The 24,904-nt window shown below is 42.0% G+C and overlaps 1 protein-coding gene across 5 annotated transcripts in view; it reads right to left on the minus strand.

The window, feature by feature from the left end:
• Positions 1-5,207: 5,207 nt before the first annotated feature.
• The window catches only part of LOC140913399 (exocyst complex component 3-like), a 38,773-nt gene continuing 19,076 nt past the window's right edge, over positions 5,208-24,904 (minus strand). The window contains exons 5-12 of one of the 5 annotated variants that reach the window (XM_073349728.1): positions 24,211-24,311; positions 21,688-21,780; positions 20,427-20,559; positions 15,475-15,585; positions 14,106-14,261; positions 11,090-11,211; positions 9,710-9,898; positions 6,800-8,854 (exon numbers count right to left, since the gene is read on the minus strand). In XM_073349728.1, the coding sequence (XP_073205829.1) occupies positions 9,715-9,898; positions 11,090-11,211; positions 14,106-14,261; positions 15,475-15,585; positions 20,427-20,559; positions 21,688-21,780; positions 24,211-24,311 (900 nt within the window). In that variant the 3' untranslated portion in view covers positions 6,800-8,854; positions 9,710-9,714. Of the gene's footprint in view, positions 5,748-6,799; positions 8,855-9,709; positions 9,899-11,089; positions 11,212-14,105; positions 14,262-15,474; positions 15,586-20,426; positions 20,560-21,687; positions 21,781-24,210; positions 24,312-24,904 lie in introns of those variants that run through there. The other 4 variants (XM_073349729.1, XM_073349731.1, XM_073349730.1 and 1 more) reach the window with 4 other exon arrangements.

Raw genomic sequence — 24,904 nt, forward strand, 5'->3', positions numbered from 1 at the left:
CACATGCTCAAATAAATTGGTTAGTCTCTAAGGTGCCACAAATACTCCTTTTCTTTTTGCGAATACAGACTAACACGGCTGCTACTCTGAAACCTCACAGACTTCAGTGATTGCTGCTGAAAGCTGACACTCACAGAAACAAGAGACAGTCTGAACCCCTGTTTTTAGCAAGATAACTTTCAGGCTATAACATCATCTGCTGTTTCCTTATTGCCTCTTTATCATTACAGCAAATTCTAGTATCTAGTCAGCCCAAAGTGTGTACCCTTTGGAGACTGGGAGCTGTCATAAAGGGATCACAACCTGCAAGTCCTCTGTCCTGCCCTCCCCAGCACCACTAGATGGCAGCAATTGTGTATCTTTTTCACTTCTTTTCATTGCTCCCATTGCACTTTTGTAAGACACACACTAAGCTTTAAGGCAGCCATGAAGCTGTCTTCTATGCTGTAGAGTGCCCTTCCCCTCCTGGTAAATAATTGTCTTTATCACCATTTCTAATCAAAGGGCTCTTTCTTATACTCTGCTACTTCTGGAATCTACCCTATAATGATGTCCTGGGGCCATAGCTCCCCACAGTTTCCAGTCCCTCCTTCTTTGACCATATTAATTAAGCTGTGACACTCTGGGGACCTTTCCCAGACCTGAAGAGCTCCGTGTAGGATGAAAGCTTGTCTCTCGCCCCAGAAGAAGCTGGTCCAATAACAGATATTACCTCACGCACCTTGTCTCTTTCATATTAATCAAGTGTTTTGCAGAGTGTTTAACATTAGTGACGTCTATGGATGTTTGTTGTAATAAAGATTAGTTGGCTTTATCAGTGAGTGTATGATCACTGTCTTGTCTGTCCTGGACGTTTACAATTCTTTGTCGTCCCCCCCAGGAGACTGATGACTAAGCTGGGGTTTTCTGTTCTCAGCTGTAACCTTTGACCTGCAAAGTCACAGCTACAGACAAAATCTGAAAGAGATTTCCACACACAAGTTATTCTGGCCAATGTGGTGACAGATACGTGTCACGATGTTTGATTCATTAGCTCCCTGGATTTTCCTTTTTGGGAGGGAAAAAAAAATCACAAATAAAAAACCAGTTTCTGTTTTATAGTAGCAATACCTAGCTCTTATACAGTCCTTGTCAACAGTGGATCTCAAAGCACTTTATAAAGGAGGTCAGTATCATTAGCCCTATTTTACAGATGGGGAAACTGAGGCACAGAGAGCACAGGTGACTTGCTAAGGTCACCCAGCAGCAATAGACCCCAGCTCTCCTGAACACAGGCCAGTTTCCTATCCACGAGGCCACACTGCCTAGTGAATTGTTCCTAAAGACGTCCAACTCTCTGTGGGTCTTTGTTTTCTTCCCCCAGAGGATGTTATATGTCTGATGAAACTGAAAGGCTCACACACACTTGCCTTGAGCACTTATCCTCCTTCCCCATACATCATACTGCCTTGTCAAAGCTATTTAATAAAGCCATGATATGCATATGGCTATGAGAATCTCACGAAGCCTCTGCTTCTAACTTACATCTAGAAGGTGCATTAGTGCTTGCAGTGCAATTCAGGGGATTTGAGACTCCATGAAACTAACTCTCTTGCGAGACAAAGATAAATCCTTTAAGGTGGCTGCTGTAGACCATCTGACTAACCTGGGGAGTCAGAAGTCTCCTGGAAATACAATGTCATAATTAACCCTTTTATAGACACTACATCACTGTTCAGAGACCCCACTAATAATTAAACTGAGCCCCTCCAGTAGCTGTCAGGTTACCTGCCAAGCTATTCTGGGAACAGACAAAACTAGAGCTGGTCTCAAGGCACAAAATTCAGATCCAGCAGCCCTAGCTTTGCAGGCTCTGTCTGTAGAAAGCCACTCCCTCCCCCCTCCCAGGTGGGGAAAGTAGGCAACTGGTAACGGTTAGTCAGCAAAACCCACTTAACCCTTTCCCTTCCCTGAGGAGCCGAACCTGTTAGCTGGGCGAGTGGGTTCAGATTAGTCTTGTTAGCCTGTCACTGGGTTGTTTCACATGGTTTCCTCAGCAGGTCTTAACAGATGCCCCCTCAGACTCCCGCCGGGTTTGTATCTCTATGAATGCGATGGGGTGGAATTGTGCTCACCCACACAGAGCTTAAGTAAATGTGATTTGTACAAAGAACAGGAGGACTTGTGGCACCTGAGAGACTAACCAATTTATTTGAGCATAAGCTTTCGTGAGCTACAGCTCACTTCATCGGATGCATACCGTGGAAACTGCAGCGGACATTATATACACACAGAGACCATGAACCAATACCTCCTCCCACCCCACTGTCCTGCTGGTAATAGCTTATCTAAAGTGATCATCAGGCTGGGCCATTTCCAGCACAAATCCAGGTTTTCTCACCCTCCACCCCCCCACACACACAAATTCACTCTCCTGCTGGTAATAGCCCGTCCAAAGTGACCACTCTCTTCACAATGTGCATGATAATCAAGTTGGGCCATTATTATTATTATTGATTGTCATGCACATTGTGTAAAGAGTGGTCACTTTGGATGGGCTATCACCAGCAGGAGAGTGAATTTGTGTGGGGGGGGGTGGAGGGTGAGAAAACCTGGATTTGTGCTGGAAATGGCCCAGCCTGATGATCACTTTAGATAAGCTATTACCAGCAGGACAGTGGGGTGGGAGGAGGTATTGGTTCATATTCTCTGTGTATATATAATGTCTGCTGCAGTTTCCACGGCATGCATCCGATGAAGTGAGCTGTAGCTCACGAAAGCTCATGCTCAAATAAATTGGTTAGTCTCTAAGGTGCCACAAGTCCTCCTTTTCTTTTTGCGAATACAGACTAACACGGCTGTTACTCTGAAACCTGTGATATGTACAGTGAGTTTGAGGCTCTCTAGCCCTTTCAGTAGAGAAAAGAGCAGATGCACAGCTGGGCTGTGTCTGCAATGTACACCACCTTCACTGGGTTGGGAACCAGTTGATCAGCACAGTTCACTGCCAATGCCCTTTCCTGTCCCCTGTCCCAGGGCCCCTCCCTGCTGCCATAAAAAGATGTTGCGGTCATGATCCATGATTCCCTTCCTTTAGGGACTCCTGTCAGGGTTTGTTTGTCACACAAGCAGTGCATCCGATGAAGTGAGCTGTAGCTCACGAAAGCTTATGCTCAAATAAATTGGTTAGTCTCTAAGGTGCCACAAGTACTCCTTTTCTTTTTACAAGCAGTGCAGGAAGCTGAGTTATTCTTAGTCCCTAGAAATGCTTTGGAAAACCTGGTTTACTGTAACAATTTCCCACACACAGGACCCTCACCAAAAAACTCCAGTCCCAATGCTGTGCTCTAGTTCCAGAACCATGAATTACCGAGATGGTTCCAAAAAGTCTGTCACTGCAGAACATGAGGGGCTGCAGCCAAACAGCAGCCATGGAACACAGACAAGGAATCGTCTTCCAGCAGTCAGTGGCTCCATTCTGTGCCAGTCACAAGAGGAAATTGGAAGAAAGGATCTCTCAGAAAAGCTGAGATGTTTAAATCCTAGGAATCAATGTTATCTCCCTTTTAAAGTCCTGGTGCCCGTGGTCTCATGAGGTGACTTTAATGGGAGCAGGACCTCTGCACCTGATCTAGGAAGGGGCTGAACATCCTCTGTTTCTATTGGCTGGTGGGAATTGAGAGGAGGAATTTCTCATCCTCTGCAGCCCCTATATGCCAAGCAAGAATCATAAGCCCCGCAGCCAGTGTATCAGGGGAGTGGAGGAGGATCATTGTCGAGGGAGTCTCTGGAGTGCTGAGAGCTACAGAGATTCTGTGCTGCCATAGACCATGGAGCAGCTCACTGGCAGCCCACAAGAGGCTGCTGTAAATTAGAGCAGCTCTGAGCTGCTCTAATTTAGGTCTAGGGTACAGGAAGTCCTGGCTGCTTTAAAATGTATCAGCAAGACAAGATGGGTGAGATAATATCTTTTACTGGACCTTCTTCAGATCTAGGGAACTAACAGAGTGTCCAAGCTAAGCACAAGAGGGAACACATTGTTTAGCATAGGCAGTTAATATATAGTGCAAGGGGCCATTCAAGTGAAGTGGCCTGTTAATACCTCTCCAGTCATAGGAAGGGAGGGGAGAAAGGGCAGCTGAGAGGGGTTGTTTAGTGGACTGTAAATTGTAATAAGCCATAAATCCAGTGTCTCTACTATTCAGTCCATGATTTTAAGTGTCTAGGAAAGTTATGGATGTAAGCTCCCAGGCTTATCGTTTGAAGGTGTTATGCAGGTTTCCTTTGAGGATGAGGACTGAGAGGTCACATACAGAGTGATCACTTTGTGAACAGTTTTCACCCACAGACGATAGGGTGTTTTTTTCTTTTATCATTTTTCTGTGCAAGTTCATTTGAGCACGTAGTGAGTATCTCATTGCAGCCACTTAGTTGCTACTGGGGCATTTAGTGCACTGGGTGAGGTACACCACATCTTGTGATAGGCATGTGTAGGACCCAGGGATCTTGAAAGGTGCGTTGTTGGGGGTGTTGATCATTGTAGAAGCAGAGATATGTCTGCAGGTTTTGCATCTGTTATTGTGGCAGGTTCTGGGGCCGCTTTGAGTTTGTGTGCCCTGGTGTGTGGGGAGCTTGCTTCTGATGATGAGCTTGGAGAAGTTGGGGGGGTTGTTTGAAGGCCAGAAGAGGGGGTCTGGAAAGATTTATTTCAGGATGGGGTTCCCATCAAGTATGGGTTGTAATTTTTCGATGGTACCCTGTATGGGCTCCATTGTGGAGTGGTAGGTGACAACTAGGGGTGTGTGGTCAGAGGGGGCATTATTTCTCTATTGAAATAGGTTTTCTTGGGTTATTTGTGTGGCCCGTTCCATGATGTGATCTACTTCTCTGGTGGAGTGTCCTTTGGTGCCTGCACTGGCCCCTACACAATCCAGAAACAAGGGTAAAACAGGGAAGTTAAAGCCACCCTTGTCCCCTGTTTTCCTGGAAGCACAGCACAGATGGGTTTAAATATGTCACAGGATCATATCTAGAAAGTCCATAGGTTTGAGATCTTTCTCAGATCAGGGCAGATTCACCTCCAAACTCTGCAGTCCAATATGCAGCAAACAAGTCTAAGAGTGCATTTTTCTTCATTTAAGTTTTATTTGAATATTTTATGGCTCCATTGCAAAATAAGAGAGAAATTTACAATGAAGAAATATTATTTAAAATAAATATCTTTCACATACAGATATATATTACAGAACACATTGTATATACATACACAGACAGGATTTATTTACCTAACACTATGTTCCAATACATGCCGATTTCCAATTTACATTTATTTATTTAGTAAGCACAAAACCCTTCTCTGAATGTGACTATCAGATAGAGTAGAAGCAACTAATTATCAATATTTATTTGAAGAAATCTTTCCAGTGCTGTGGAATGTATTTTCAGACCAGCTATGATCAGGATGTCTGAAGAGTTTTGTCTGTTTTTATTTATTTGCTCTGTAATGCTTGTTGATTTAAATATCAATAAACATGGGCTCACTATAATCCTATCTCCAAGAAATTGTAGATATAATGTATTCCCCGCCCCTGGAAATAAATGCGTAAGTCATAGCACGGAAGGATGAATACTGTGACTAGCTGGATATACCCAGCACAATTCAGAGCCCAGCCCTGTATATTTTGACAGATGTCCATATTTCTTTGTGTTGCAAGAAGTTTGAGGCTGGATGAGCTGGGTGCAACATGCAGACTGTGCTGTCTTCCAACCTGTGCAAAGTGGGAGTGAATTTTTTAAAATTGTTTTACTGAGTGATTTATAAGCCCATTAAATGTTTAGCTGGACTAAAAATTGCACATTTATCTAATACCTGGACCATCTGAAGCTTTAGAAACTGTTTTCAAACAGAACAGGGAGTCAGCTGTCTTGGAAGAGTAGCCAAATTACTGACTTCTGTTAAAACGCTCTTCCTAATCCTTTAATAGCTGAAATTGACTTTTATGATTCTGAAGTTCTCACAATTCATTAAAAGCAATAAAGAGTCTATTGGGGATTAAATCATTTGGTCCATGGGAATCAAAGATGTGCTCAGTATTGTACAAGACAAAAATAATATTAATACTCCCCCTCCCTCATCTCCTGTCTCTGTGAGGCTCACAGAGTAAAGGCAGCATTCTGCAAAACCTTACAACCAAAAGTAGTGCTTACTACTCATCCCAGTAGTACGAATTTGCATGATTGGGTCCTAGAACACAGACATACTGTAGATCAGGACCAATTACCTCCACCAAAGCTCCCCTCCCATCTACCCAGGACAATTAGCAATATGGGAAGGACAGGGTGGTTGTGAGCCCTTGACACCTATTTGCAATCCCCAAAGAAAGATAAGGCTTTTTTTTTCTTCATCCAATTATTTAATGTTGGGCTGCAGAAGGTATTTGGTCTTTACAGGCCTCAGAGAATAACAGGTCTTTATGAGGAGGTTAAAAAGGGAAAGGAAGGGCCAGCTGCCCTTGTATTGGGCGTGGAGGAAGGCGCGAAGATGGGCCTAGAGAAATAAACTCAGAAGGCTGTGAGTGGAGCTGTGCGAATAATGGATTTTCTGGTTCATTGGCCATTCTGGAAAATTAAAAACACCGAACCGCTTGGGTTGAACTGACAGGTTTCAGAGTAGGAGCCGTGTTAGTCTGTATTCGCAAAAAGAAAAGGAGGACTCGTGGCACTTTAGAGACTAACCAATTTATTTGAGCATAAGCTTTCGTGAGCAGCCGATGAAGTGAGCTGTAGGAAAGCTTATGCTCAAATAAATTGGTTAGTCTCTAAGGTGCCACAAGTCCTCCTTTTATTTTTGGGTTGAACTGAAACTGTTCAAAATTTTTGGGAAAACAAAAAGTTGGGAAAAAACTACAGTGTCCAGTCAAACAAAACGTTTGTTTCACTGCTGACCACATCTGATTATTTTACACATTTTCAAAACAGTCAATTTGAACTGAAAAATCAAAATGTCATCTTTTTTGAAAGGAAACATTTTGATTTTCTCTGAGTCCTTTTTAAGGGATTTTGTTTGTTTTTCTCACCAATTTGGCAAAACCGACACAAATTCACCATATGTTTTTGTCCCTGAAGAGGCAGGGCGCATTGGCCCATTGACATAGAAAGAATATGGGTCATGTTAATAGATCAGATCCAAGGTGTAGGCCAGGGCAGAGCTGTGCAGGGAAAAGTGAATGAAGAGTTCAAGCTGAGATGGTAAACAAGGGAAAGCAATTTTTTGGTATGGTGTGGTACCACTTTTAGTTAATTAACAACCTCTGTGACTCAGCTAGTGTTTTCTGGTCCTTGAAGGGTCACTTAAGGCAGATTACATGGTCATTCTAAAGTTGTTTGACTTGTTTTTTAAAACCCATATATTTGCCATGGGCAAGGCACACATTCCCCTGTTCACCCTGTGTGTCACCTTACTTGGAATAGGTCTATTTGGGTCTAGTTGTAGAGGGAGGTACCGTTCACCAGGAGTAAGGAAAGCAGAATCTGGCCTTTAAAAGCTAGTTTATTGAAGAAATGAGCTTTCAGACTCAGCAAAGAGCACAGATGAGAGTTTATAGTTTTGTAGTGTGACACCTTTTAAAATTTCATTTTGATTTAGGGGACTTTCCCCCAAACATCTCACGGGGCAGCTTGATTACAAGTTTTTCATATACACAAAAACCAACCAACTTGCTTCTCTTGTTCCATTCCTAATTAATCATGAGCACACTGAACTGCCAACAAAACAGGGGTAAAAGGCCATGTTTGAGGAAGCTGTCACTGATGCAGAATGGCTGCCTATAAGAGTTGAAGAGTATCTGATAATCGCAGTTCTTTTCTGCACGGCTAATTTGTTTACACTTGTCAGAATGGCAAATGCGGCCTTGAACCAAATCCAGCTCTGAGATTATGACCAGCCTATACGTGGGCAAAAAGAAGGGCTATTATTTTCCCATACTGTACTTCTTGTCTATTCACATCTGAAAGAAGTTCACACCGACCCAGAGTGGAAACAGCTATTTTAACTGTCCACTGCACATGAGACTTCCACAGCAAAAATTCCCATGTTAAAGAAATGAGAGTATTACAGCAGGGGAAATTTTCGGTAAACTGAGTTATATGGATGGAAAGACAAACTCAGCTCTGAAGCCAGTTATAAAACTAAGATACTAATTACACTATGTCCACAATCCATTGTAATGGGCTACTGGGGATTGATGTAAGTTCTGTGTTATTAGTATGGCTTTCCATTTAAGCAACTGAATGGGACACAAAAGCTAAGTGCCACATCCTGCTTCCCCTCTGGGGGCCTGCAAGGCCCCAAATGCTATGGAAATGCCACCTTCCGGCTGAGCAGGATGCTAGGTAGTAACCATGCGCCAAAAGGCTTCCGCAGCCCTCTGCATGCCACAGAGCATGCTACATAGTGGCTCTCTGTGCAGGACTGTGGAAAGGAGCATTGTAGAAGGACTGGGGAAATGGCAGGGGCTTACTGACCCAATCCCCTATGAAGCAAGATGTGGCTCTCTCCAGTGCTTCTCTTCCTAGCAGCCATAGCCCAGCTAAGCAAGAATCTAGCTGCAGGTTTGAGGGAGGATTCTAACCCATGTGCATTCCCCTTTTCAGTTGGACTTCATGCAGGGAACCATGGTTTGGGTTTATGTGATCTTCTTGTCTTGAAACACTCTGGCACATGGTCTTGCATGGCCTACAGGCTGTTTTCAGCAGACAAATACGGTTTGCCATTCCGAGCAACTTTCAAGTAGCTGTGATCTCAGATGTTGCCTGCTGATGATGGAACCTTTGTGACACAGGCGAGGAGGGTGGCTTCTGACTTTCCATATTAGACCTGAGTGAAAGAAAGGAAATGTTTGTGAAACTGAAATAAAACAATGTGTGTGTGTGAATGCACTCTCAATACAGAGCGAGGCGATAAACCTACATAGGGAGAGGGCTCTAATGAGCAGCCAAAGATTTAACATGATCCTATGGTTTGAAGCTGAAGCAAGACAAATTCAGACTAGAAATAAGATGTAAATTATTCAGAGTGAGGGTAACTAACCATTGGAATGAGTAGGCATTGGCCATCACTGGAAGTCTTTAAATCAAGACTGGATATCTTTTCAGACGATATGTGCTAGCTCACTCAGAAGTTATGGGCTTGAATGCAGGAATCACGGTGAAATTCCCTGGCCAGTGTTAAGGAGGTAGTCAGACTAGATGACCATAAAGGTTCCTAATGGCCTTAAAAGCTATGAATCTATGCACTCTGTTGAAATGCATTGGACTAGGGGAGATTTATGGAGGGACCAAATGGAAAAACATTAAGTATTTGTTTAAAAAGGATAGGGATTGTCACTCCTAAGCAGGGCTAACTGGACAGTCTGAACAGGCCCTGTGCTCTGTGATTCTCTGTGATTAGACTAGGAGCCAAGAGTTCTGGGTTCTATTCACAGCTCTTCCACTGACCTGCCGTAACTTGGCCAAGTCACTTAAGCACTCTGTACCCCAGCTGCTCTATCTGCAAAATGATACTTAAAGACACACCGAGATCTACAGGTGGAAAATGCTATATAAGAGTTATTAATGCCAATTTGTATTAGAAATCTAAAAAAGTGGCATTACAGTCACATCAACTATTACATTATCTAGCTATAAATCTATTTACACACACCTATAGGCATATGTATTCACACACACTCACCTTTCCTAATAGCAGCAGCAGCAGCCACAGACTCCATATTTTCCAGCCTTTATTTCTATCTCGTCAAAAAACAATTTTTGTCCTCTTTCAGCTTCCACATAATTATCATAAACCACCTCCAACACAGCATTTCTGTCTGTCCAACTGAGAGTTCCTTTGATGTCCAAGATTATATTCAGATGTTCTTTCCTTTCCAAAAGTACCAGGAATCAGACCAGTAAAACAGAGGAGACAAATATGTTTGCTTGATAAGACCCAATTACAAAGAGCAGAGTCTTGGAAACTATTAAACTTCAACTGCTGATAAATTGGTTTCTAACACCTATGGCCACCCAGCCTGTTATAGCTGTATTTAAAATTATGATCTCACCTAGCCAAAGCTTTTCCTGACCCAGTTCTCTAGTAAGAGCAGACCAAGACTGTTTGATTGTTTGGAAGGTTGGTTTTTATGGTGACTCCACATTTTATTTTTAAAAGCATTTTTTGTACCCTTTCTGCAAAGAGATGGTGACCTCTTGGTCACCTGGAAGATGGTTTTTTCCTCTGTGTGGTAGTTGCTTGACTGAATTGAATGGTCACTTATCACCCTATTTAATGATGCGGGCAATAAGAACCCAAGTCAGATGTGATGTAAGCAGGTGTGACGCCATTGAAGTCAATGACATTGAACCAGCGCTAGCTTTGGCCCTAAGAGACTACGATCAAAACGGGTATTTTTCCAAGTACTGTCTGTGCATATAAGTTAACTTGGAAAAATACAGTTACTAGAACAGGGCATCAGAAAAATGATGGAAGGAATTGAAGGAAAAAAACCAGAACAGTTTGACAAACTGAGATTAGCTACAGTTTCATTTTTGGAACTAAAAGTCAATTTTAGTTCCTACTGTCAGTTTCCTGTGTGAAATGTAAGTGCTGAACGCACGTTGGATAATGTATAATTAACGACACACAAAAGAACGACGTTAGAAGAATGTTAAGGTTGCCAAGTTAAACATTCAAAAGTTAAGAATTGCCTGACTTAAGATTGTTGGTGCAATGCTAATTTGGCCCCCTTGTGCATGTGCATTATGATATAGTCTTTAATTACATGATCACATGCGACTTTTTTCCTCTGGACCCCTGCCTCATTCAGTGCACAGAATGGGAAATGTCAACCCAAATGGTCAACGTTTGATAGTTATAAGCAACTGAAAACAGGATCTAATAATGGAGGTGTCAGGCAGCCTTAACTATAGATGTTGGTACCAGCTCTGACTATAATAATCCCAAAGCACAGCCAAGAAGGTGCACAGGTAGTGTATTGGATAACAAATATTGTTACAGGATTTATGGCTGTAAATAACCAGCTAAGCAGCCTGAATAATCCATGAAATGCCTTACCTTATATCTGGAAACTTGTGGACAAGAATCACAAGCTGTATTTTCATTGCTTCGATGTCAGTAAGTAGAATAAACTCTAGGATTCCTTCAATAGGATCATCCAGTGAAGCAGTTCTAGGGCCCTAGGGATATAAGAACATATGCATTCAACTGGAGTGGCAGAGGAAGTAGAGTGCACTGTGAAGATCTGGCTTCAGGATCAGACTTGGGTCACCTACTTGTGGACCAGAAAGAGCTACGAGCATTGCAGGGGTTGTGTGCTATTTCCCCCCCTCCCCAAATGTAAGAATAAAGTAGAATCTAATCATGCAACTGCATTAGCATCCCCTACTGGTCAATACATGCAGCTGCATTATTGCCGGCTTTAAACAAGCCCACCAAAAGAGCGAGGCTATGAGGGGGTGAAATTCGAACAAAAAGACAAAGTGAAAAAAGGGTTTGATCCTGCATGGATCTGTGCACTCCTGCAGGACTGAACCCTATAAAAGCAAGCAAAGAAATATTCCTTTTTTAATGACATTTGATAGATGAGGATTGGAATGAACTGCCCAGAGTTAGCTTCAGATCTTGCTCACATTTTGAGTAGGAAGGTAATAAGAGTAAATTGCTACTCTGAATTATTTATGCCACAATATCAGCATAAATTCTATGGCAAAGCAAAGCTAGGGAATGTGCTGTTCAAATTAGTTCAGGACAAGCACACATTCCCACGATATCTACTTAGCACCAAGAATAAGACTGGATTTTCCAAGAGCTAGCACATCTCTGCACTGAACATAAATTCAAAAGATAATATTTAGAGAAAACCCTCCTCTCTCTCTTCCTCTGCATTGCAGAAATACAGACTGCGTGTAGCTCTGCATACCAAGAAAACTATAATTATTGCCGGGTTTTTTCTCCCTAACATACTCAAACTGTACAATATTCCCTGTTTGTCAAGCTCACTATTATCATATGTTATTTATTACAGAGTGCCAAAAAGGTCTACACAGAGAGGCAGGAAGACAAGATCCTTGATCTAAAATAGCCAAAGTGTAGGTGACTGAGCAGTAATGCTTAACACAATCTTGTTCGCTCTTCTTTTACAATATATGTAATTATTATTTAGCAAACACTTCTTTGAGGGGAGGGCTGGGAGTTTCAACATATGTTTTGAGAAGGGACTTGAAAGGGGAAAGCATGGACACATGGCAGGCTAGGTCAGGAAGCAGATGCAACCATGGTAGTAACTGCATGCATAAATTAAGTATGCAGTTGAGCATATATCTTGCATGCACAATTATGCACCTAACTTGACTGAACATCAGCCTGCATTTTTAAGTATATTTCTTCTAGCAAGGTTTTCAGTGCTAATACCCTGAGCAATGAGAGAGGAAAGAGCATGGGTGACGGGAGTGGCATTTTACCAACTGCATGTAGATTGGTTCTTCAACCTGTGTATGTTATAGATTGTGTGTGCTTATACATACAATTAGATTTTCTTGGATTGCCTATGCATTGCCTAATTTAGTGATAAGATCAGCTCTTCTTCCATGTCTTATACAATGCTGAGCACAGCATTAATGGCAAGTTTAAGAGCCATCTGTTAGAGATTCTTTTTTTGTTTTTTAAATAACATATTTCTGGTGGTCTCTGAAAGTTTTAAGCGCTCTTTAAATGGCCTACTTAATACAATAGACTTTAAAAGTACTAGCAGTTTTCATTTTTCCATACTGAGACTAATGGATTAATTGCAGTGAGTCTGAGCTTTTTCCAAGGGAGACTAAAAATTTTTGTTTATTTATACAGAGTTCGAATTACTGACAACCAGTTTACTGCAGCTCTCACTGAGGATAGAAAGGAGGATTGTCAAACCCAAGCAGCCAAAAATAATGAGTTGGGCCTAAGAAATCATGTGATTGACTTAAAATTAATAGATTCTTTAAAATAATTAATTTGGGGTCTTTTTATTTGTGCCATTTAGTTTCTGAGCCCTTTGGGTTCATGTTTTCCAGCTTTTCTCTCCAAACGTAAGGCTGGTAACTTAATTTTTTTAAATGAAAGCTAAGAGCCTGATGTAATCACATGACTCCAGTAGCTGGGGGATTAGGAAAAATGCCAGATGTTGAGAGATTTGCTATAAAATCAAAAGGGCTGGCAATACTACAAAAGCCTCTTTTCACATCCCAGACTGCTGTTTGCATGCACTTCCTTCTGATTTCACACAAAACATCCAGCCTCCTTTGGAAATTCATCTGTTCTGGATCCACCTGGCCTCTGCTTTGCTTTATCTTGTACTCACCAGTAATTTATTTGGGAAAATGTACCAGGTAGCCAAGAATTACAGTATTCTTAATTATAATACATTACTAGGCCCTCTGCAGTGCATTTCACCCATCTCTCTACATGTGCTTTACAAACCTTCATGATAATCCTGATCCCTCTGAGATAAGTAAAAGAGATACAGCAAGCCCTTTACCCACTACTGAAATGCAGCAACTTCTGTAGTGGAACACGGAAGCATCCAACCGCCTGTCAGAGCAGGAAGTGAGAAGGATACCGTATCCAACTGAAACTATACTACAGCAGACCTTTGAGGAGAGTGTAGGAGACTATCAGTTCTATAGGACTCTGCATTGCCCACCTGGCAAAAGCCGTACGGTAGAGCAGCATAGACAACGTCACCTGTTCTACTGAGACAATTGCCCCCTGAAGTACAATGGGCCTAGCTGATGTAATTGACTCACCCCAGTTTTGAGCCTCTCACTATTTCCTGTTACAGGGGAAAAAGTAGAAATCTTGTGGTTCCCCCTACATTCCAAAGCTACAAACTAACAATATTTTGCACCACTGATAGCAGATTTGAACTGCCAACATGATGTCTTGAAACATGACTGATGTTTATGTATGGGAAGCTGGGTATCAGTTTGTTAAGTGCTCCTGTTCCATTCAGAAATGTGCCGCTCATTGCCCAGGTTCTTGTACTTGGTGGTGGAAAGAGTAAACATAACACTGCAAAGCCAAATCAAAGACTTACGAAGCATTCTTCAAAGAGTGTTTGCATTGCCCTGTGATCTGCTTCAATTTTGTTGGCAATTTTCCTCCGCTTTGCAGAAGATGACTTCCCAGAAGCAATTAGGAGAGCCTGAACATACTCAGTGATAATGTTGTGATGGACAGTCTGGATGAGGGTCTGTTCCAGACAAAGAAACAAAGATTAGCCTCTTTGTGCTGAGTGTGGCTATGAGTAAAGGCCGATTCTGGATAGAAAGACACTGACCACTTTGGTTTCACTCAGAAGCAGGCCCCAATCTTCCCCCTCTGAACCCTTTTAAAGAGTCTTGCAGTGCTAGTCTGACACATGGATGTACTATGGTGGGCACAATCTGTTTAGAGACTATGGGCGATGAGGGCCATGTAAGTACTTAAAGGGAATGAGAGAGCTCTAACCCTCAAATATTACTAAGAAAAGACAGTTTATTGGACAAAACTACAGATCATTAACAATTTAAATCAGGTCAGTTTTAGACTGCAGTCAAAGCACGTAGGAAATCTCTAACCCTACCCCAAACAAACTTAGCAACACAGTCAGTTCTGGCTTAGTGTTCTACCCCAGCACTGCTACCTGACATGGCATTCGTGTGACACAATGTCCAGTGACAGGTTCTAACGAACAAACAGAGTAGCTCCAAAGTTCTATGTTGCAATGCTTTTTCTATCTTTGAATTGAAATTAGTGGTGGTGAAAGGTGCCATATTTACAGATGTGGAATTGGAAGTCTTGTTTTTAACCATAGGACATGCATAGCACAGGCAGCAGCAATGCAAACTTCCCCTTAATGAAAGGAAGGATAGCCAGGTGTTTAGGGTACTAGCTTTCTATATGGGAGACGCAGGTTCAAATCCCTGCTGTGCCACAGACTTCCAGTGAGACCTTAGGGAAGTTATTTAGGTTTCTCTTGGCCTTCATTCTCCACCAGTAAAATAAGGATAATAGCAAGTCCCTACTTCATAGGGATGTTCTGAGGACAAATGCATTAAAAATTACAAGGGTTTCAGATACAATGGTAATGGGGGGCCTTAAAAGTGCTTAGCTAGACAGATTGCTACAGCCATGACCGGGTGAGGCACCTTTTAAGGTAGTCCAACCCCCTCCCCTGCCTGTTTCCATGCCCCTTCCTTTCCTGGCTTCTCTGCTAAGATCACAACAAGAGTTGTAATTGTAATAGTGGTTTTTGTGATGTTAACACCTGTCTGTTAGGAACCAGACTGAGACTATCAGGACTTCTTCTAAACTGCTTGGGGCTAAACGGGAGTTGGGGTTAACTCTGAAATACGTAGCAATCCCAACATCCACTAGCATGGTTTGTGGTGGTTTTTCTTAGTAATATCTTGCTTATTTCTTACCTCATAGGTCTCTGTATTTTTCATCTCAAACCTTGAAAAACTGGACCGTAAGCAGTCTAGAAATCTGTCAAAATCACTATGACCTTTTCTGAAGTGAGCCTTCAGTGCCACCTGAGGAACAGGAAATAACTGACGTCAACGGCAGACCATGTAGAGACATCACAGAGCTGGTATATGGGCTTTGTTTCTGTTTGCTCCATCCACTTTTAGAGGTGGAGTCATTCAAGTGCTGCAGCTTCTTCTTTTCATTCCCTTGTTTCAAATGATGAGCAAACGAGGAAAGCAGGGAAACAACTAAAACCCAAGATGGACTAAATTAACGTGCTGAAGCCCCAACACTGGAAGACCTCAGACTGTGGAAGAGACCGGGTGGGGAAGGCAATATCTTTTACTGGACCAACTTCTGTTGGCGAGAGAGGCAAGCTTTGGAGCTATACAGAGCTCTTCTGCAGGTCGGGGAAACTTACTCAGAGTGTCACAGCTACATACAAGGTGGAACAGATTGTTTAGCATAAATAGTTAACACATATTTCAAGGAACCATTGAAGGTGAAGTGGCCCATTAACACCCCTCCAATCATAGGGAAGAATGGGTGGGAAGGAAGTGGGGGGGGTTGTTAATGGGTTATAGATTTTTTGCAATAAACCATAAACCCAGGTCTCTGTTCAGTCCATGATTTTTAGTGGCTAGCAAAGTTATGAATTTAAGCTCCCAGACTCATCTTTTGAAAGTATTGTACAGGTTTCCTTTGAAGATGAGGACTGATAGGCCAGATATAGAGTGATCTCTTTGTGAAAAGCGTTCACCCACAGGTGACAGGGAGGTTTTGTCTTTCATCATTTTCCTGGGTGAGTTCATGCAAGACTGTAGTAACTGTCTGGTTTCACCCACATAGTGGCTACTGGGGCATTTAGTTCACTGGCTGAGGTACACCACATCTTGTGATAGGCATGTGTAGGATACATGGATCTTGAAAGGTGTGTTGTGGGGTGTGTTGATCATTAGAGCAGTGGAGATATGTCTGCAGGTTTTGTATCTCTTGTTCTCACAGGGTCTGGTGCTGCTTTAAGTTGGTGTGTCCTGGTCTGTGGGGAGCTGAAGAAGACATCTGAGTAAGCTCCAAAGCTTGTCTCTCTCATCAACAGAAGTTGGGCCAATAAAAGATATTACCTTGTCTCTCTAATATCCTGGGACCAACACAGCTACAACAACATTGCATGAAATAACGGAAGATACCTAATTTTGCCATGTGAAATGGAAACTCCACAGCATAAAGAAAAAGGAAGTGAAACTTACTAGCGACATCTACTTCCTGAGCAAATATGAGAAACAAAACATCATCCCAGAAGTCTCATCATCTAACACAATCTGACCACTATATACAACTCCAAATATGCTGAACAGCTTGGCAAATGGACTTCAGAAAAACTGAGGAACCACTTACTGCACCTCACATGCTCCAGAAGGAACCAGCTTCCTCCAAGAAACAACTGATTTCCTTCACAAACCCTGCAACATTAACAACCTCCCTCAGAATACCATTCTTCCCACCATAAATTTCACCTCCCTGTACACCAACATCCCTCACAATGATGGCATAACTGCCTGCCTCAAATATTTACAAGACAATGGACAACCCTCAGATATCCACCCCAACACACATCACCAAATGCATCCATTACACCCATTCTCATCCATAACAATTTTACATTAAACAATTAAACAACGAACACTTTGTCCAAACCATGGGAACAGCCATGGGTACTAGGATGGCTCCCCAATATGCCAACCATTTCATAGCCAACCTTGAAGAAGAATTTCTGGACAAATGCACCATGAAACCAATGATATACCTGAGATACATCAATGATATTTTCATCCTCTGGAAAGACGACCTACGTGCACTCATAGATTTCTACCACAACTTCAACAACCACCACCCATCCATTAAACTGTCTCTGGAACACACCCACACCAGCATCAACTTCCTGCACACCACAATCAACTTCAGCAATGGAACCCTACAGACAACTATATACAAGAAACCCATGGACCACCACACCGACCGTCATAGATCCAGTCATCATCCAAAACACACCAAGAAATCTGTAATCTACTCAGGCCATGTCTACACTTATAAGCTTACAACAGCACAGCTGTACCGATACTGCTGTGTCACTGTAAGATCAATGGTGTAGCCGCATTATGCCAATGGGAGAGAGCTCTCCCATCAACATAATAAAACCAACTCAACAAGCGGCTGTAGCTTTGTCGGTGGGAGAGCATCTCCCATTGACATAGCGTTGTGCACAAGAGCACTTATGCCAGCAAAACTTATGTTGCTCTTAGAGGGGTGTTTTTTCACATTCCTGAGTGACAAAAGTTTTGCTGACATAAGTGCTAGTGTAGACATAGCTTCAGATACCACAGAATATGCTCAGAGAAGAGAGCCTAGGATATACACCTTAACACACTCAAAACCACCTTCACCAAACAAGGACACTGCACCAGACATGCAGATCGCATCATGGAATGGGCCACTCAAATATCCCAGGAGAACCTGCTCCTATACAGAAATGAAACCCCTTCTGACTACATACCCCTAGTTGTTATCTACCACCCCACACAGGAACCCATATGGGGTATAAACAAATGACTACAACCCATACTCAAAGGGGACCCCATCCTGAAAGAAATCTTTCCTGAACCCCTTCTTCTGGCCTTCAAACACCCAACATCCCCAGGAGCATCATCAGGAGTAAATTCTCCACAGACAAGGCCACACCAACTCAAAGCGACACCAGACCCTGCCAGAATAACAGATGCAAAACATGCAGACATATCTCCACTGCTAAAATTATCAACATCCCCTTCCCCAACACATCTTACAAGATCCGTGAGTCCTACGCATGCCTATCACAACATGTGTTGTGCCTCATCCTGTGGACTAAGTGCCCCAATAGCAACTGAGTGGCTGCAATGAGATACTCACTACATGCTCAGATGAACTCACAAAGGACAATGATAAAAGACAAAAACACCCCATCACCTGTGGGTGAACATTTTTCACAAAGTAATCACTCTATATCTGACCTGATGTGATTGCAGAGCCATTGGCCATTATCTTTGAAAGATTGTGGCAATTGGGGGAGGTCCCGGACGATTGGAAAAAGGCTAATGTAGTGCCCATCTTTTAAAAAGGGAAGAAGGAGAATCCAGGGAACTACAGACTGGTCAGCCTCATCTCAGTCCCTGAAAAAATCATGAAGCAAGTCCTCAAGGAATCCATTTTGAAGCACTTGGAGGAGAGGAAAGTGATCAGGAACAGTCAACATGGATTCACCAAGGGCAAGTCATGCCTGACCAACCTAATTGCCTTCTATGATGAGATAACTGGCTCTGTGGATATGGGGAAAGTGGTGGACGTGATATACCTCGACTTTAGCAAAGCTTTTGATATGGTTTCCCACAATATTCTTGCCAGCAAGTTAAAAAAGTATGGATGGGATGAATAGACTATAAAGTAGATAGAAAGCTGACTAGATAGAAAAGCTATAAAGTAGATAGAAAGCTAGGCTCAATGGGTAGTGATCAACGGCTCAATGTCTAGTTGGCAGCCGGTATCAAGTGGAGTGCCCCAGGGGTCGGTCCTGGGTCCGGTTTTGTTCAACATCTTCATTAATTATCTGGATGATGGGATGGATTGCTCCCTCAGCAAGTTCGCAGATGACACTGAGCTGGGGGGAGAGGTAGATATGCTGGAGGGTAGAGATATGGTCCAGAGTAACCTAAACAAATTGGAGTTCCGGCACCTATGTGTACGTTTGTAGTGTAGACCCAGCCTGAAAAAGTTTCCCAGTCCAGAAAAAGTGCTCTGTGTAAGCTTGACATTTTGTCTCTCTCACCAACAGAAGCTGGTCCACTAAAAGGTATTCCCTCACCCACCTTGTCTGTCTGGCATCCTGGGACCAGCACAGCTATAACAACACTTCATACAACTGTGGAAGGCAGACAGCCTCTCAGTGGAGCGATAGCTATATCAGTGAGGCCCACACAGAACTGCCAAACTGGATCAACCCTGGGGTTCATCTAGTCCAGCAGCCTATCTCCAACAATAGTCAGCACCAGATGCTTCAGAGGAAGGTACAAGAACCCTACAGCAGACATATGCAAGATAATCTGCCCTCCACATTAAATCTCATCCTGATCTCTAACAGTCAGAGGCTGACTTAAGGCCTCAAGCATGAGGTTTAAATTCCCTTCCCAAATTTTGTTTCCATTGGCTATGATAACTCTGGATATGCTTGATCTCCAGATAAATATCCAGGTGCTTTTTGAATCTTGCTAAGTTCTTGGCTTTAATGACTTACTGTGGCAATGAGTTCCACAGTCTAATTGTGCACCATGTAGAAAAGTATTTCTTTTATCAGTTTTGAATTTGTCACCTTTCAATGTCACTAAATGTCCCCTCGTTCTTGAGTTATGAGACATGGAGAACAGAAGCTCTTGATCTACCTTCTCTGTACCTAGATTAACCCAGGGGAGACACACACACGGGCTTTGACAACCATCTGATATATTTGCAGTGGTCTTCATCTTTGGGAAGAAGTGAACAATACACCAAAGATAAATGGCATCACATTATTTAACTTTGTTCATTGAGAAATTCATAGCCATTAGAAATTAATATTTTTCGCTCCAGCTCTTGGGATTTGAATACAGGCGGGCAGCCATCGGTGCATCTTTAGTAATAGCGAAAAGACTATGGCTCCAAAAAGCAGAGTATTAGAATCCTGAATGATTAAATAGACAGAAGCTCCAAGGTACAGATCTAAAATATATCAATTCCTCAGTCCTGCAGGCAAAGCCATACATCATCCCCAGGATCAGGATAGGAACATCTGCCTGACAGCATGAAAATATCATTAAATGTTAACATTGGTCTCAGATACCTTGACTTTAGAAGTAATTGCCTGCAGAAGAAGTTCTCTACTCTGTTCTTCTGTACTGTCTATAAATTCCTTCACTTTAGCATCAGTGTCAGCACTAGCATGATAGATGTACATTAGCTTATGCCAAGCAGCTCTGTAAAAAAAAAAAAGAACAAACCAAAACCAAAAGTCACTTTGGGCCATATTTTCAGTCCATGGTCTCCTTTAAGGGCTGATCCAACTCCCATTTAAGTCAACGGGACTTTTTCAAATGGTTGAAGGTTGTTACATGCTTAACTGCACCACTGGATGAGGGCCTCAGTGCACAATCACTGGTGCATATATTTTTGAGTGCTCTCGTTAATGTGTGCAACTTTACACAAACAAATGCCACATTTGTTAATGCAAATCAAACATAAATGGGTTTTGCAAATGCAAATTCTGTCATTTTCCCAAATGAGAGGACACAAAAAATAGCACACAAACAGGATTTGCACATGTAAGACAGCTTGCAGACAAATGGAGACTGGGTCAGGGATCCTTTGTACGTTTGGCCCATAACAAATGCAAATTGAATAGCACTGTACATTAAAAAGGCCAAAGCTTACAAGCAAAAAATACAGACATACACAATCAGAACATTCTTCAGATCTACATAATCATGCAAGTCCTAGGTTAATGTGTTCACAAATCAGAAATCATCATTTTTATTGTCTGGAAAAGGTTAATGTGTAATTTTTATTTTCACATTTTAAAAGAATAATATACATATTTTCTACTCAGTGGAGCCAACATAACTCTTCAGTTTAGGATTCATAGTGTTAGAACATGTTATGGGACTCTTGCCTTTGCTGTAAGCTACATATCACAGCGCATATATTATGAAAGAAAAAATTACTTGCACATGACTGACTCTAAAATTGAAGTAAACACTGTGGCTATTTTTGGGGCTAGGGATTTTTGGCTGACTCCAAAAGATCCCTAGGTAATCTTACACAGAAAAACCACCAGTGAGCCTGTTTTCACCACTGTCACAAAAACTACTGAATTGAGCATTTTGGTGCCTAGAACCTCCTCTCTCCTTTTATGCTTTGTTGCTTCCTGTTCCTTTTAACAAAAAGAGGTAGGATGTTCATATAGGGCTTGATCCAGCAAAATCACTGAAGCTCTTGCTTAACTTTAAGCACTCAAGTAGTCTCATTGACTTCAGTGGGAGCTGGATGAGGCCCATAAAGCAGAAAGTTCACTTCACTTCACATGTCACACTGGTCTGTTTTCTCACCTGAAAATGCAGCAGTTCTCAAGTATTTGCAGATTGCTGTCGGTCTCAGAAAAGGTGTCAAGTTGGAGAAGGCTTCTTACTTCATGTTTATAGCTAGATAAAACAAAGTAATAAAGACATGTTTAAATAGCAAGGTCTGACAACATTACAGAATCGGCTAGCCTGGCAGCAAACAGATCAAATATTCCATTATTACTTTGATTCTTAGCGTTCACAGTTTTACTCTTCTAGGTGCTTTCTAGAATAGGAAAAAGATACAGTCCCTGCCCTAAGTAGCTGGAAGGGATAGGGAAGTGTTACAGTAATAAGACTGGGAAGTTACTTAGCTTAGGCATTGTCATTGTAATGGTTCTGGGGATTTTGTGTGTTCATTTTTTAAAATACTTGCTCCTTGTAAGCGACAAAGCAAAAGGGACTTGCCCGAAACCTGGTGCACTTCTAGAAGACTCAGTGTGTATGAGTAACCAGTGGAATCTGTAAAAGCGGCAAAGAGTCCTGTGGCACCTTATAGACTAACAGCATATATGTCTGTTAGTCTATAAGGTGCCACAGAACTCTGCCGCTTTTACAGATCCAGACTAACACAGCTACCCCTCTGATACAGTGAAAACTGGTGATAGCTTGAGTCCCTAAAGGCCTCAGATTTATAGCACTGCTGGGCAACTCACTCTTGTACTTAATTCCTTCCCTCTGTTAATTTAAAGGGACAGTGAACTTTAAAAGAAAAATAAATCACACTCCTTTCTGAAAATATATTGCCTACAAGTAGTAGTACAGGACTCTCTGCTGGATGGGATACAGTGAGAGACCCATACTGGAAAAAGAGGAGAAGGAAGGAGCCAGAAGAAATGACAGGGTAAGAAGCCTGTGGATAGTGGGGAAGCGGTAGATGTGGTATATCTTGACTTTTAGTAAGGCTTCTGATAATGTCTCACATGTCCTTCTCATAAACAAACTAAGGAAATTCAACCTAGATGGAACTACTATAAGGTGGGTGCATAACTGGTTGGAAAATCATTCCCAGAGAGTAGTTATCAGTGGTTCACAGTCATGCTGGAAGAGCATAACAAGTGGGGTCCCGCAGGGATCAGTTTGGGTCCGGTTCTGTTTAATATCTTCACCAATGATTTAGATAATGGTATAGAGAATACATTTATAAAGTTTGCAGACAATACCAAGCTGGGAGGGGTTGCAAGTGCCTTGGAAGATAGGATTAAAATTTAAAATGATCTGGACAAACTGGAGAAATGGTCTGAAGTAATTAGGATGAAATGCAAAGTACTCCACTTAGAAAGGAACAATCAGTTGCACACATACAAAATGGGAAATGACTGCCTAGGAAGGAGTACTGCGGAAAGGGATCTGGGGGTCATAGTGGATCACAAGCTAAATATGAGTCAACAGTGTAACGCTGTTGCAAAAAAAGCAAACATCATTCTGGGATGTATTAGCAGGAGTATTGTAAGCAAGACACGAGAAGTAATCCTTCTGCTCTACTCTGCGTTAATTAGGCCTCAGCTGGAGTATTGTGTCCAGTTCTGGGCACCACATTTCAGGAAAGATGTGGACAAACTGGAGAAAGTCCAGAGAAGAGCAACAAAAATGAATAAAGGTTTAGAAAACATGACCTATGAGGGAAGATTGAAAAAATTGGGTTTGTTTAGTCTGGAGAAGAGAACACTGAGAGGGGACAGTTTTCATGTACATAAAAGTACAAAAGGGAGAAAATTTTTTGTTCTTAACCTCTGAGGATAGGACAAGAAGCAGGGATAGGAGAAGAGGCTTACTGTGCAGTATGGTAAGCGCCTGTTAAATAGAGAGACCTGATTATTATATTAATGTAGAATGTTTCTCTAAACAAAAATCTCACTGTTGTACTGATAATTGTGTTGTCTCTGATACTTACATAGTAAGGATTTAGAAAGAAAGAAAGAAAGAAAGAAAGAAAGATGAGGGTGCAGTACTTTATTCAAGTGGGAAAGGGTTAGGAGGAGGTAGTGTCCTCTGCTTTTAGTAACTAAGAGTGGGAAAAGAGTCTTCTCTCTGAGCAGTTAGGAAAGAGAGTTAAAAAAAAAATCTTACTGGTAATTTAGTGAGAGCCTTATTCTGGGCCTGATCCCAAACCCATTAAAATCAATTAGAGTCTTTCCATCGACTTCAGGGGTCACTGGATGAGGCCCTCAGACCCCAGAATATGCATGGCACTGGTACACTACTGTTACACACACAACACACGTGGGTACTAACAGAGTGTGAAATGTCGTTTTCTATTGTTTCCCAGAATAAATGTTGACCCAAGTACTTAAGAAAACCAAATAAGTCCAGAGGAATAAAATCTCCAAGAAAGGTGGTGAAACTTGAGTCTGGCAGTTTGATGAGAACTTGCTGTACAATGGGGAAATAAATGGGGAATTGGGAAACAAAATTAGTTTCAGACAAACAAAAAATCACCAATAAATCTGCTACCATTTCTTCTTTCTTTTACTGATGATGGGTCAATGCAGAAAAAGATGGGCCTCTTACCTATGCAGAAAATGCAGAAATTCTCCCAAACATACAGCTTCCACCTTATCTTTTATGGTATCACTGATATGCTGGACTGCCTGTGCCCTCCTTGTTAATACCTGTCGATTTAAGTAGTGATAGAACATTCTGAAGTTATTCAAATGTCATTGGGTGCGCATGATTTCTCACACCTTCACCTTTGAAAGTCCCTCCATCTTCTTAGGGAATGATTTAGTTCCTTGTTTTAAAAATCCTCATGTGAATAAAAATACTCCCTAGGGTCTAGATTTGGATACCCAGACTCACAGTGAATAGTATCTTACTCCACAAATGCTTCTGCTGAAGTCGGTAGGACTTCCTGTGCAGTACGGTGCCACTCAGTGCGAATAAGAGTAGAAGAATCTGCCCCACATTTGGGCATTACTAGTAATACTCAGCTGTAGGGCCCACTTCATACAATATTTGCCATCTTCATTTCTGTGGGGTTTGCCAGCAACTTTAGCATGACCTTGTATTTGAATAGATATGACTATATAGAGAAATCCCATCTTTGACCATAAAAAGATGCCTATATAAAAACTTACGTAGACAGTATTCCTGGGGTGAGATGCTTATTCGACCAGATTGGCGGCAAGGAATAGGTGGGCTCCATTTCATGGCCTAAGATAATAAACAGGGTCCTGGCAATTTGCTCATGTTAATTCCCCCTGAC

The sequence above is a fragment of the Lepidochelys kempii genome, chromosome 6 (genome assembly GCF_965140265.1).
Source record: "Lepidochelys kempii isolate rLepKem1 chromosome 6, rLepKem1.hap2, whole genome shotgun sequence".
Lineage (NCBI taxonomy): Eukaryota > Metazoa > Chordata > Testudines > Cheloniidae > Lepidochelys > Lepidochelys kempii.